This window comes from Amblyraja radiata, chromosome 4 (assembly GCF_010909765.2).
Source record: "Amblyraja radiata isolate CabotCenter1 chromosome 4, sAmbRad1.1.pri, whole genome shotgun sequence".
In the NCBI taxonomy this organism is placed as follows: Eukaryota; Metazoa; Chordata; class Chondrichthyes; order Rajiformes; family Rajidae; genus Amblyraja; species Amblyraja radiata.
Genome location: NC_045959.1, coordinates 120479438 through 120494177, shown reverse-complemented (window position 1 = coordinate 120494177; position 14740 = coordinate 120479438). Strand labels below are relative to the sequence as shown.

Genomic DNA, 14740 nt, shown 5'->3' with positions numbered 1-14740 from the left:
TCGAAGGGCCGAATGGCCTATTCCTGCACCTATTTTTCTGTTTCTATTTTTCTAACTTCTTGTTGCTCATCCCTTCCCACCCAAGCCACCTCCTCTCCAGGTACCTTCCCATGCAACCACAGGAGATGCAACACTTGTCCCGATACCTCCTCCCTCACATTCATCCAGGGACCCAGCAGTCTTTCCAGGAGAGACCGAGGTTCATATACACCTTCTCTAACCTTATCTATTGCATTTGGTGCTCCCAATGTGGTTTCCTTTAACATTGGAGTGAGCAAATGTAGACAAGTCAGCACCTCGCATACACCGGACTAGCTCGAGCTAGCAGGAATTGCACCTAGCCCGGTTATTTCAGCATAATAACCACCTTTAAAAGACATTTGATGGCAATGTGACGGTAAACACATTGGAATACTCAGGACAGTGGTCTGGTATCTTCATACATTAAAGGCTCAAGAGACCACACATGGAGTCATCCAGCACGGAAACAGGCCCTTCAGCATATCTCGCCCATGCCAACCAAGATGCGCAGTTTAGTTTAGTTCAGTTTATAGTCACGTGTACCGAGGTTTTGTTACGTGCTACCCAGTCAGCGGAAAGATAATACATGATTATAATCGATCCATTTACATTGTACAGATACATGGTAAGGGAATAACGTTTAGTGCAAGGTAAAGCCAGTAAAGTCTGATCAAGGGTAGTCCGAGGGTCACCAATGAGGTAGATAGTAGTTCAGGACTGCTCTCGGGTTGTGGTTGGATGATTCAGTTGCCTGATAACAGCCGGGAAGAAACTGTCCCTGAATCTGGAGGTGTGCGTTTCACACTTCTGTATCTCTTGCCCGATGGGAGAGGGGAGAAGAGGGAGTGGCCAGGGTGTGACTGGTCCTTGATTATGCTGCTGGCCTTGCCGAGGCAGCATGAGGAGTAGATGGAGTCAATGGAAGGGAGATTGGTTTGTGAGATGGTCTGGGCTGAGTTCACAATTCGCTGCAATTTCTTGCGGTCTTGGTTGGAGCTGTTCCCAAACCAAGCTGACTTAGCAACCAGGCAAACTTATTGAAGTTGCCGACTGACAGGTTATTAAAGCAGCATACAATTAAACCACATACACACAGTTGGTTCAGGAACATGAGATTACCTTGCGCAGGAATTGTTGAGCTTCTTAGTTTTCCAGAAATTGCCATACGAGGCTGCCGGCAAAGAATTATTCCAGCCTGCATGCTTCTTCACTATTTTGTACCTTGTATTGATTAGCCTGTTGCTTGAAGGGCTTCTCACTGGGAATAAAGAATTAAAACCTGTGTAAAAATAAAAATAATATTTAATAACAAAAATATGTGCATGAATATAGCAATGAAGGCAAAAACACTGGTTAAAAACACTTGCTATGATCTGCTACCCTAGTGTGTTCTGGTTTACTTTAGAGATACAGAACGGAAACTGATCCGTGCCGACCCGCGATTGCCCTGTACACTCGCACTATCCTACACACCAGGTACAATTTACCGAGTCCTTGCCGACCAGCGATCCCTGCACACTAACACTATCCTACACACACTAGGGACAATTTACACTTATACCAAGCCAATTGATCTACAAATCTGCACGTCTTTGGAGTGTGGGAGGAAACCGAAGATCTCGGAAAAAACAGACGCAGGTCACAGGGAGAAGGTACAAACTCCGTACAGACAGCACCCATAGTCAGGATGGAACCCGGGTCTCTGGCGCAGTGAGGCAGTAACTCTACCACTGTGCCACTGTCTGCTTTTAGACTAGGTATCCAGAATTGATTGGGTTGATCTAAAATTGTGACAAGCAGTGGAACTGATATTAATGCTCTGGAATGATGGTGAGAGAAACACTGTTAATTCATGTGTAGAGACCTAACCTTGAAACCAGCAGCGTCCTGATGTCAAGAAGCATGTCTTCACTCATAGGCGATGGAAATCTGGGACTTTCTCACACAAATGCTCAGTCATAAATTTCAAAACTGGTATTGCTAGATTTCAGTTAAGCAGGAGCATTCAATAGACAGTAGACAATAGGTGTACGAGTAGGCCATTCGGCCCTTCGAGCCAGCACTGCCATTCAATGTGATCACGGCAGATCATCCCCAATCAGTACCCCAATCAGGGAAATGAAACCATGGCATCTAAAGATACAGCCATGATCCCAATGAACGGCGGTGCTGGCTCGAAGGGCCGAATGGCCTCCTCCTGCATCTATTTTCTATTTTCTATGTAAATTGAAGAGGAGACACAAGAGGCTGCAGAAGCTGGAATCATGAGTAAGACACAAAGTGCTGGAATCAACGTCTTCAGGGAGCATCTGTGGAGACAATGGCCACGTGACATTTTGGGTCAGGACCTTTGTTCAGACTAGATAGACACAAAAAACTGGAGTAACTCAGCAGGTCAGACAGCATCTCTGGAGAGAAGGAATGAGTGATGTTTCGGGTCGAGACCCTTCTTCAGACTAATGTCAGGGTAGTGGGTGGGACAGACATAGAATGTAGTCGGGGACCCGGTATGGAAAACGTCATCCTGGGCGCAGATGCAGCATAGACGGAGGGATTGGGAGAAGGGGATGGAGTTTTTACAGGAAACAGGGTGGGAAATGGAGAGATATAGATGGTGAAATAGAGCGATATGTTCAGACTGATGGAATGAGTCTGAAGCAGGTGAATTCAATCTAGATACAGGTCAGTCAGTTAACAAAATTAGATTGTTAACCAGAAATGGCCTCTGGATATGGAGAGGTTGATTTGGATGTGGAGAGGATGTTTCCACTGTTGGGAGAGTTTAGGGCCAGAAGGCATGGTCTTATAATTAAAGGAAGTATTATTAGAAAGGAGATGAGGAGGAGTTTCTTTAGTCAGAGTGTGATATATCAGTGGAATTCATTGCCACAGACGGCTGTGGAGGCCAAGTCATTGGGTAATTTTAAGGTGGAGATTGACAGATTCTTAATTGGTATGAGTGTCAGGGGTTATGGGGAGAAGGTAGGAGATTTGAGGTTAGGAGGGAGAGATAGATCAGTCAAGACTGAATGGCAGAGTAGACAATGGGCTGAATGGCCTCATTCTGCTCCTATCGTCACTTATGAACTTGCCTCGGCCTCCTTTGACCACGGTCTAATTTTTATTATTTTTAAAATGGGTACAAGAAATAGTAGCCTAGATAGAACCTCACGCCCCTAGCAACATTCACTACTATTGCTGATCCGGTACTTTATCAATTTTCTCGACTGATTTTCTTTATGCTCGGTCGCATCATGTACCGTGTTCCTACAGCGCTGGCTTTAGTACATTTCCTGTCAGGTTGGGAATGATTGCACTGGCTTCTGAGATTAATGCTGCTCAAGCTGAAGCTCTGGTCGGTCTCCGGCAGGAAAGGCTGCGCCAATCCAGATGGTAGGCCGTGAGGAGGGGGCGAAGATGCGGCTCGGAGGAAAGACGCATCTTCGACCAGGTAGTGACCGAGAAAACAGTTTCCCCCTTCCCCCGCCCCACCACCCACATAAAAAAGACAAAAAGACCTCCAAAAACAAACTTTTAGACAGAATAAAAATAACATAAAGGATGAAAGGACAGACAGCTGCAGGCGAGGCTGCCACACTCGTTGGCGTCACCACTCGGAATGACGCGGCAACGGTAGAGTTGCTGCCTTGCAGCGAATACAGTGCCAGAGACCCGGGCTCGATACCGACTAGAGTTTGTATGTTCCCTCTGAGAGCTAGATTTAGCTCAGGGCTAAAAGAATCAAGGGACGTGGGGAAAAAGCTGGAACGGGTACTGATTTTAGATGATCAGCCATGATCATATTGAATGGCAGTGCTGGCTCGAAGGGCCGAATGGTCTACTCCTGCACATATTTTCTATATTTCTATGTGACTGCGTGGGTTTTCTGCGAGATCTTCGGTTTCCTCCCACACTTCAAAGACGTGCAGGTTTGTTGGTTAATTGGCTTGGTCTAAATTTAAATTGTCCCTAGTGTGTTAGTGTGCGGGGATCGCTGGTCGGTGCGGACTCGGTGGGCCGAAGGGCCAGCTTCTACTGTTAGTTTAGTATCTCTAAACTAAACTACCTCGGACAATAAACTAATCTAACAACAGTGGCTCTGTACGGGAGTTCCTCGTTGACAACATACAGCACAATCGCAGTGGCACTGCATCTCTGTTTAACGATTGTTTGTTATAAAAGGCTACAATTCCACAATGGCACATATCACTCTGATCAAGTGCTCACATTTTTATTACAAGTAATATTCAGAGCTGCCGTTATCAGTGGAGAACACACCGCAGACCGTTGAAGTCAGGCCTAATGACTAATCGATCTCATTAGATTCTCCTAATTAAGAACATTATTGCAGCAAGACAGGGAGAGCAATACTGTGCCGGTGTTATTTGAACATGTTATGAATACAATTCATCAGCGTGAGGGAAAAAAAATGATAGTGGCTCATCGGCAGTGCAGGTAGAAAGTGCTGAAGTTGCAGACTGAGAGCAATGCCAATGCACGGGCTGCTACTCACAAAGCTCTCCGTATGTCACCGCCATACAGACGCAACCCCAAACGCACACAGATAATAAATACCCCTGCTGAGGGCACGACACACCATTAAGCCAAAGGGTGGCATGGTGGCGCAGCGGTAGAGTTACTGCCTCACAGCGCTAGAGATGCTGACTGCGGGCCCTATCTGTACGGACCTGCGTGGGTTTTCCCCGTGACCTGCGTGGGTTTTCTCCGAGAACTTCGGTTTCCTCCCACACTCCAAAGACGTACAGGTTTGTAGGTTAATTGGCTTGGTATAAATGCAAATTGTCCCTAATGTGTGTAGGATAGTGTTAGTGTGCGGGGATCACTGGACGGTGCAGACTCGGTGGGCCGAAGGGCCTGTTTCCGCGCTGTATCTCTAAACTAAACTCAGATCAGATTCAGATTCAGATTCAACTTTAATTGTCATTGTCAGTGTACAGTACAGAGACAACGAAATGAAATAAACTAAACCCATGGTCCAAGCTCTGCGGTGTGGGAACGAGGACGGCATGAGATCGTCTACATTCTCAATATTTGAACGGGTCACGTGACTATAAATGCGAGGCAGTGCAGAAGAAACTGCTGCACTCCAGCACTATCGCACACCACAATGAGAGGCAATGCCACTGAGAGAGGAAACAGATAAAGAGCTGATCGCATGGTCTATTTCTGCAGGGATGGTAGGTGACAAGTGGAGCTCGGAAGCAGTTGGCATGGACTGAGCGGGCAAATTATACATGGGATCAAGCACCAATACATGTGATTGTCATGCTCCAGCATCAGTCTCCTAGTGGAATGGCTGTAACTAACAAACAATATCTGCAGTTTCCTATTCCCCAAAAACTTCTGTATTTGCAGTCCATAGAACATAGAACGGAAACAGATCCTTCAGCCCATCTCATCCATACTGACCAGGGCACCCCATCTAAGTTAGTCCCGTTTGCCTGCACTTGATCCATATGTCTCTAAACCTGTCCCATTCATGTACCTGCTGTCTGTGCTGAACATGATGCCCAAGTTAAACTGATCGCCACTACCCGCAAGGGATCCATCTACCATTGCCTGCAAAGAGACAAAATGCTGGAGTAACTCAGCAGGTCATGCAGCATCTCTGGAGAAAAGGAATGGGTAGTGTTTCGGGTCGACCCAAAACGTCACCTATCCATGTTCTCCACAGATGCTGCCTGATCCGCTGAGTTACTCCAGCACTCTGTGAAACGTCACCTATCCATGTTCTCCACAGATGCTGCCTGATCCGCTGAGTTACTCCAGCACTCTGTGAAACGTCACCTATCCATGTTCTCCACAGATGCTGCCTGATCCGCTGAGTTACTCCAGCACTCTGTGAAACGTCACTTATCCATGTTCTCCACAGATGCTGCCTGACCCGCTGAGTTACTCCAGCACTCTGTGAAACGTCACCTATCCATCTTGTTCACAGATGCTGCCTGACCCGCTGAGTTACTCCAGCACTCTGTGAAACGTCACCTATCCATCTTGTTCACAGATGCTGCCTGACCCGCTGAGTTACTCCAGCATTCTGTGTCTAATTTGCAGTTCCTTCCTACCATTCTTCACACATCCATGTACACGTCTAAAAGTATCGTAAATGCCACTATCGCATCTGCCTCCATCACCACCCCAGGCAACCTGTTCCAGGCACCCACCACCCTCTGTGTAAAAAAATCTCCTTACACATCTTTCAATTTTGTCCCTCTCACCTTAAAGTTTGGCCATCTTTCAAAATCAAATTCCTATTGCTAAACACGTCTGTATTTGTAATCCATAGGAAATGCAATAAAATTGACAATTGCAAGAAATAGATATATTGATCTATTTTGATCTATGATTAGATACAAAGATAAAAGGAGAAAAAAGAATGCAGAATAAAGTAATGGCATATTAAAATGAAACGACAAATTAAGATAACACAGGACTAGTAGCACAGTGGGACAGCAGTAGAGCTGTTGCCTTATTGTGCCAGAGACCCGGGTTGGATCCTGACTATGGGTGCTGTTTGTAAGGAGTTAGATCTCCCGGTGACCTAGTATGTGTGGGCCTCCCCCCACACCCCAAAGATATACAGGTTTGTAGGTTCATTGGCCACTGTTATTGTCCCTAGTGTGTAGGATAGAACTGGTGTACAGGGTAATCGCTGGTTAGTGTGGACTTGGTGGGCCGAAGGGCCTGTTACCACACTGTATTTCTGAACAATTGCAGGAAAAAGATATATTGATCTATTTTGATCTATAATTCAATATAAAACAGATAAGAAGAAAAAGAGTGCAGGGTAAAGTAATGGCTTATTAAAACGAAATGGCAAGTTAAGGTGTAAAAAAAACAGGATTTGGACACAGCCAAGTGGTGATCCTGGGCTCATTCTGGTGTCAGGCTGAAGGTGTAAGAGTGCACAATGAAATTGCTTTCTTCTGTCGCCACCCATCTCCTCAGGGGCAAGGGTCTACAGCAGAAAACTGTTCACAATTTTGCAAACTCACTCCGAAAGGCTGCTGCAGAAATGGGACTGTCACACTCCAGAGTTACTGCAAGCAGATCAATTCCTTTTTTTCCCATGCAGTTTGAAAAAGACTCAATTATGTCACATTTCTATTTGCCTGAAGTACAAGATTCTACAGGAACTGATAATGGCCAGGAGGCCTAACAAACCCACCCCTTGCTGAAGCAGGGCAGTGTGAAGTGTAAGAGCTGTATGCTCCACACTCCAAGACCTTTCTGTAATGAAGTGCCAAGTTGCAGTCTAGTACGTAGCTGTGGTTAACCAAACTATAGTTTGTAAAACAAATCATAATGACTTCTTTACTTTGCTACTAGTTTATTAAACTATAAACATCAATGGTCCTTGAATGGTTTCATCCACGTAATTAGTTTCAAGGAATCATGCACATGGATTCTAAGGTCTTTGAGGTCATCCATATATTCCAATTCTACTCTAAATACACACACACGATTTCATGCTTCCTAAATACAAAGATGTATACACGCTGACATTAAGTCCTACAGTGAAAGATAACTAGCTACGTGGTGCAGGACTAAAACTCCCAGCCAGACCTTGTCTGCTTGGATCTGTGACAAGGGGTCATTTTGTGCAGAGTATCATGCTCTGGACAGTGACTAGGCCTTCAATACTTTAGAGAGGATAATGGAAGCTGGTAGTGTACCTAGCTTACATTATGGGCCTACACTTGCTCGAGTTTAGAACAGGGGTTCCCAACCTTTTTCGTCCCGTTTACCCCTGGCAACTTTAATAGCACATGACAATGTTACTTCACTTATTTATGAACAACTAATGATGAACAGATACCGGTGTACCAGAACCAAACACAGTCAGTCAATGAGAAAAAATATGTACACATCCAGAATCAACACATTTACCCCCTGGGTAGGCGAAGTTTAGCCCAGGTTGGGAACCCTTGGTTTAGAAGGATGAGGAGGATCTCAATGAAACTCATGGAATACTGAAAGGCTTGGATAGAGTGGGTGTAGACAAGATGTTTCCACTAGTGGGATAGTGTAAGACCAGAGGGCACAGCCTGAAAATGAAAGGATGTACCTTTAGAAAGGAGATGAGGGGGAATTTCTTTAGCCAGAGGGTGGTGAATCTATGGAATTCATTGCCACAAGCGGCTGTGGAGGCCAAGTCCATGGATATTTTTACGGTAGAGATTGACAGATTCTTGATGAGTAAGGGTGTCAAGGGTTATGGGAGGAAGGCAAGAGAATGGGGTTGAAGGGAAAGATAGATCCACCACAATTGACTGGTGGAGTAGACTCGATGGGCTGAATGGCCTAATTCTGCTCCTATGATTTAACAACTCGCCACTGCCTTCTTTGCTTTTTTCGCTGTGATATATATTCATGGAAGTTAAAACTCATGTTTTCATTCAAAAAGATAACCAAAATGTAAATTATTCCAATATGAAAGTAAACAGTATAATTTAAAACCTATGGCCTATTTTAAACATTTGCTTCCCAGAATCTCACTGAAACTAATGGGAAACTACTGGAGACCACATGGACATCAGTGGAAGCACGACCTTATGGATATGGCCTTCTGAATTTGTATGTATTCCAAACAGATACACTACTGATAGACTCCATCCAAGGACCCAAGCAGTCTTTCCAGGTGTGGCAGAGGTTCACCTGCACCTCCTCCAACCTCATCTATTGCATCCGCTGCTCTAGGTGTCAGCTGCTCTACATCGGTGAGACCAAGCGTAGGCTTGGCGATCGCTTCGCCCAACACCTCCGCTCGGTTCGCAATAACCAACCTGATCTCCCGGTGGCTCAGCACTTCAACTCCCCCTCCCATTCCGAATCCGACCTTTCTGTCCTGGGCCTCCTCCATGGCCAGAGTGAGGACCACCGCAAATTGGAGGAGCAGCATCTCATATTTCGCTTGGGTAGTTTACACCCCAGCAGTATGAACATTTACTTCTCCAATTTCAGGTAGTCCCTGCTTTCTCCCTCTTTCCCCTCCCCTTCCCAGCTCTCCCACAACCCACTGCCTCCACCTCTTCCTTTCTTCGTCCCGTTGCCCCCACCCCCACATCAGTCCGAAGAAGGGTCTTGACCCGAAATGTCACCTATTCCTTCGCTCCATAGATGCTGCCTACATAGGTGAGTTTCTCCAGCATTTTTGTCTACCTTCGATTTTTCCAGCATCTGCAGTTCTTTCTTAAACACCACTGAAAGACGCTCTCAGCCAAGAGAGGAAAGGGTTAAATTCACAGAAAGCTAATATCTGGTCCACCGGCTGGTCATTAATACAGTAGCATATTTCCAGTACATTAAGATGATAGATCGGTGCTGTCAGCAATCCATGTGCAGTACAGTGCAGAACCCATGTAAGGGTTTCAACTCTCCCTCCTGTTTTACACCACTTAACGGCCATACAGTTGGACGAGACAAAGCCATCCTGTCAGAGACCTATTAAGGGAAAGATTGAGATCCTACTGCATGCAAACTTACTGAGACAACGCTAAGGGGCTGATTTTGATCATTATTGCTGGAGAGGAATCGACCAGCCTCTGACATTTTACCTATCTGCACAAAATGTTTGTGCTTTGCAGTCTTGCTGTCTGACAGTCAATAGACAATAGGTGCAGGAGTAGGCCATTCGGCCCTTCAAGCCAGCACCGCCATTCAATGTGATCATGGCTGATCATCCACAATCAGTACCCCGTTCCTGCCATATCCTCTCCATATGCCTATCCCTAAGAGCCTATCTAAGCTGCAATAGATTGTTTTGCAGTGGTTATTGCGGGTGTCGAAAGGGGCTACTACAATCCAAAAATGGAATAATGGCAAGCAATACAGAACACGCATATGCCTCTGGCATGACTTCATTGCTTGACTATAACTAGCTATTGGTCAATATAGACAAAAGTGCTGGAGAAACTCAGCGGGTGCAGCAGCATCTATGGAGCGAAGGAAATAGGTTCAAAGGTTGATTTATTGTCACATACACCTAGATGTAGTGAAATTCTTTTTGCCAATGCAGCACATAAAAAAGAATACAAACATAACAATAATAAATAGCTTTAACATAAAAAACATCCCCCCACAATGGTTCCCATTATGGGGGAAGGCACAAAGTGCAGTCCCATCCCCAATGTCCACCCATAGTCGGGCCTATTGAGGCCTCCACAGTTGCCTCTACGGAGGCCCGATGTTCCAGGCCGTCCTCGCCGGGTGATGATGTTCCGGCGTCGGGAGAGTCCTCTCAGCGGCATGGGAACCCTGGAAAGGCCGCCTCCCTACTCGAGACCGTGGCTTCCGGAGCCGACAAGGCCGTGCCGAATGGAGCTCAACTGGCAATCTCATCGAGAGATCCCAGGCTCCCGATGGAAAGTTCAGCGCCGCCGCCCGCAGCCGCTCCACAGACCCACAGCTCCGCAACGGACCCAGCTCACCGGAGTTCCAGCTCAGCAACCCAGGCAAGGCACCGCCCGCCCCGCAATGGCGCTCCAGCGCTGCACCGCCGTCCTCAGACCCGCAGCTCCGCCGATGCCGGTGCCGCCGCCGCCGATGCCGGTGCCGCCGCCGCCGATGCCGGTGCCGCCGCCGAGGCTCCGGGCGGTCCCCTCGCTCCTCGGACCCGCAGCTCCGCAGCCGCCGCCGCCGATGCCGATGCCGAGGCTCCGGGCGGTCCCCTCAGGAAATGCCGCTCCAGGCCCGCTGGTAGGCCGCGAGGACGGGTCGAAAGTGCAGCCCGGAGAAAAGCTGCATCTCCGACCAGGTAGGGACCCTGAAAATTAGTTTCCCCCGTCCCCCCCCCCCCCCCATACATAAAAAAGCTAGAACTCCTTAAAAACAAAACACTAAACTAACTAAAAATAAGAAAAAATAAATGAAAAACAGACAGCTGTAGGCTAGGCAGCCATACCCCTTACAGGTCGGCGCCTACTTGTTTCGGCCCGAAACGTTGCCTATTTCCTTCGCTCCATAGATGCTGCTGCACCCACTGAGTTTCTCCAGCACTTTTGTCTACCTTCGATTTTCCAGCATCTGAAGTTCTTTCTTGAACACTATTGGTCAATATACCTGCTTTCTACTCTATTCTGTGAGAAGCTTGGACATGTCCACAAGGATTCTCTCAAACTGTGTGGCAAAAATGTATTCTGACGATGCATCTCAACCTGATCGGGCAACGTTTGTGCTCTTGACCACCCGAACGTGCAGAGAGTGGTGAGCACAGGCCAGGCTGTCACTTCCTTCCATCCAGTCGGCCTTCACAGTGAATTGCTTCAGGAAGACAAGGAACCTTTTTCTCTCTTCTACCTTCTGGGAGAAGGTATAGATGCCTGAAAGCTCAGATGGCCAAGCAGTCCAATGACAGATGATTCTAGGGCGGCACAGTGGGTAAATCATCTGCCTCACAGCATCAGAGACCTGGGTTCAACCCTGGCCTTGGGTGCTGTGTGTGTGAAGTCTGCATGTTCTCCTTGTGAACTTTCCTCCGGTTCAGGTTTGTAGGTCAAGTGGCCACTGTAAATGCTGGAAAAATGGAAGGTAGACAGCAATGCTGGATAAACTCAGCGGGTGAGACATGCAAGGATTGCATGAGGCTGCCTCACCCGCTGAGTTTCTCCAGCATTTTGTCTACCTTCTGCGAACACGTGATTTGATGCCTGCCATCCGGGGCGGGATCCATGTATACACGTGATAGATGTGGCCCGCCATCTGCTCACAGGCAGGCGTCCCAGCCCCTAAGCAGAACAAGGTTGCCCACCCCTGCTGTAGAGCATGGATGGATAGGTGACGTTTTGGGTCAAGACCATCCTTTAGACTGTTTCAATAGGTGATCTTTCGGGACGGGACTCTTCAGACTGATTCGATTTGAATCAGAATCTGAAGAGTGCAACTGTTGATGTTATGTGCTGAGCAGTAGCAAGTGAGGGTGTCACTGGGCGGAAATCTACAAATTACTGTTTATAACAAGCTCTATTAGTCTGAAGAAGGGAACCAAGCAGAAACTTCCTCTGCCCATTCCTCCACAAATGCTGCCTGACCTGCTGAGTTGGCCAAGCCATGTACTATCCACACCTGTGTAATCCACCATGAGACATTCATTAAAGGTGTCCAATAACCGTCAGCATTCCCACCACCGTGTTTCAATAGGCGGCTCAATAAATTGTTGGCAGGAAACACGGAACTGTCATTCCGGTCAGAAGTTTGCGTTGAAAATTTTAATCATTTCTTAAAACAATGAGATCTGGCACTTTCACCAAATCATCGCAAGCATGAAGTCACTAACTAAGATTGACTTGAATGCCTTTTTATTTGTGGGAACTGTTATTTTTCCCTGCACAGAATATATTCATCAAAAGTAGCAGGCTGGAAAAACATCAAGCCGCAACAGTGTGATGGAGATGAATTAACATCAGTACATGTGGTTATTAACCCAGGAGGGATTTCACAGATCCTGCTGCTTTAACTAGGTGTTGTCAAACTCACTTGTTTGAAGTCGCAAGTTCAGCATCTTCTCCAGGGGAATTTTTCCTTCCCTGTTTAAAGGACAACTAAAGTTGTGCGTGGCCTGGGTACAAAATACTTATGTGGAATAACAATCTTGTATTTTGCATCTGTCCATGCATATTGCAGTAGGACTAGGTGACTTCACAACACTGCTCCACCATTTAGCAAGGACATGTGCAATCTTGGTGGAACCTCAACTCTGCACACCTCATTAACCTTTCACTGCATGCTAATCAAGAATTTATTTAATTTTATCTTAAAAATATGCAAAGATTTTACAACACTACCTTGTCAGGAAGGCACTTCCAATGATTCTCAACCTTTAGTAAGAAAAACAAATCTTATCCCTCTCTTCAATGGATGATCCTTTTTTAGAAATAAACCTGTGGTTCTATGTGCAGGAAGGAACTGTTTAAACCAAAGATAGATACAAAATGCTGGAGTAACACAGCACGTCGAGCAGCATCTCCGGAGAAATGGAATAGGTAATGTTTCGAGTCAACATTCTGAGTCTGTAGAAATGTTACCTATTCCTTCTCTCCAGAGATACTGCCTGACCCGCTGAGTTACTCCAGCACTCTGTGAAACGTCACCTATCCATGTTCTCCACAGATGCTGCCTGACCCGCTGAGTTACTCCAGCACTCTGAAACGTCACCTATCCATGTTCTCCACAGATGCTGCCTGACCCGCTGAGTTACTCCAGCACTCTGAAACGTCACCTATCCATGTTCTCCACAGATGCTGCCTGACCCGCTGAGTTACTCCAGCACTCTGAAACGTCACCTATCCATGTTCTCCAGAGATGCTGCCTGACCCGCTGAGTTACTCCAGCACTCTGTGAAACGTCACCTATCCATGTTCTCCACAGATGCTGCCTGACCCGCTGAGTTACTCCAGCACTCTGAAACGTCACCTATCCATGTTCTCCAGAGATGCTGCCTGACCCGCTGAGTTACTCCAGCACTCTGTGAAACGTCACCTATCCATGTTCTCCACAGATGCTGCCTGATCCACTGAGTTACTCCAGCACTATGTGTCTATCTTCCCCATGTTCTATGATCACCACAGGTAGAAATAACCTCATCACGTTCTCCCGTCCTCAACCTTCACCATCCAGGCTTGCCAGTGCTTCTAGTTTCCTAGCAGTTTAAAGAGATTGGCATGTCACTGAATTATCTGAACAAACGTCAACAGTTGTGCTCTAGAAAGTATCCTGACTGGATGCATTACGGTCTCATATAGTAATTACAACACACGGAAATGCAAGAGGCTGCAGCCCGGACTCAGCCCGGTCTATCATGGATACAGCCCTCCTCTCTATTGAAAACGTTTATATGTGGCACTGCCTCAATAAGATCATAAGTGATAGGAGCAGAATTAGGCCATTCGCCGCATCAAGTCTACTCCGCCATTCAATCTTGGCTGATCTATCTCTCCCTCCTAACCCCATTCTCCTGCCTTCTCCCCATAACCTCTGACATCCAAACTAATCAAGAATATGGCATCTATCATCATTAATTTGCAACATTCGGCTGCGATACTAAAATGGGTGGTATCGTGGACAATGAAGATGGGTATCAAAAATACTGCAGGCTCTTGATCAGCTGGGCAATCGGATTAAGGAATGGTTAATTGAGTTTAATACTGATAAGTGCGAGGTGTTGCATTTTGGGCAGTCAACTAGGGCAGGACCTACACATTGAATGGCAGGTAGACAAAAATGCTGGAGAAACTCAGCGGGTGCAGCAGCATCTATGGAGCGAAGGAGATAGGCAACGTTTCGGGCCGAAACCCTAGCTATTCAGGTTCATTGTTCTCTGAAAGAGGCATCACAGGTAGATAGGGTTCTCAAGGCAGTTTTACAAAATGTTGGTGACATTGCATATTGGAGTTAGATAAAAATGCTGGAGAAACTCAGCGGGTGAGGCAGCATCTATGGAGCGAAGGAATAGGTGACGTTTCGGGTCGAGACCCTTCTTCAAACTGCATATTGGAGTAATGTGTTCCGTTTTGACCACCTGCTATAGGATAGATGATTTTAAGCTTGAAAGAGTTGGAGAGAAGATCTACGAAGGTGTTGCCAGGTCATTTACCGGGAGAGGCTGAGCAGGCTAGGACTTTATTCTTTGGAGCACAGGCGGCTGGCTGAGCAGTAATCTTATAGAAGTGTACAAGATCATGAGGGGAATAGATAGGATGAA

At 46.6% G+C, this 14740-nt stretch overlaps 1 protein-coding gene across 1 annotated transcript in view; it reads right to left on the bottom strand.

Annotated features, from left to right (window-relative positions):
* The window catches only part of zc3h3 (zinc finger CCCH-type containing 3), a 178997-nt gene that overhangs the window by 105029 nt on the left and 59228 nt on the right, over positions 1-14740 (bottom strand). The window contains exon 5 of the mRNA XM_033020431.1: positions 1141-1300. Within this exon, the coding sequence (XP_032876322.1) occupies positions 1141-1300 (160 nt within the window). The remainder of the gene's footprint in view (positions 1-1140; positions 1301-14740) is intronic.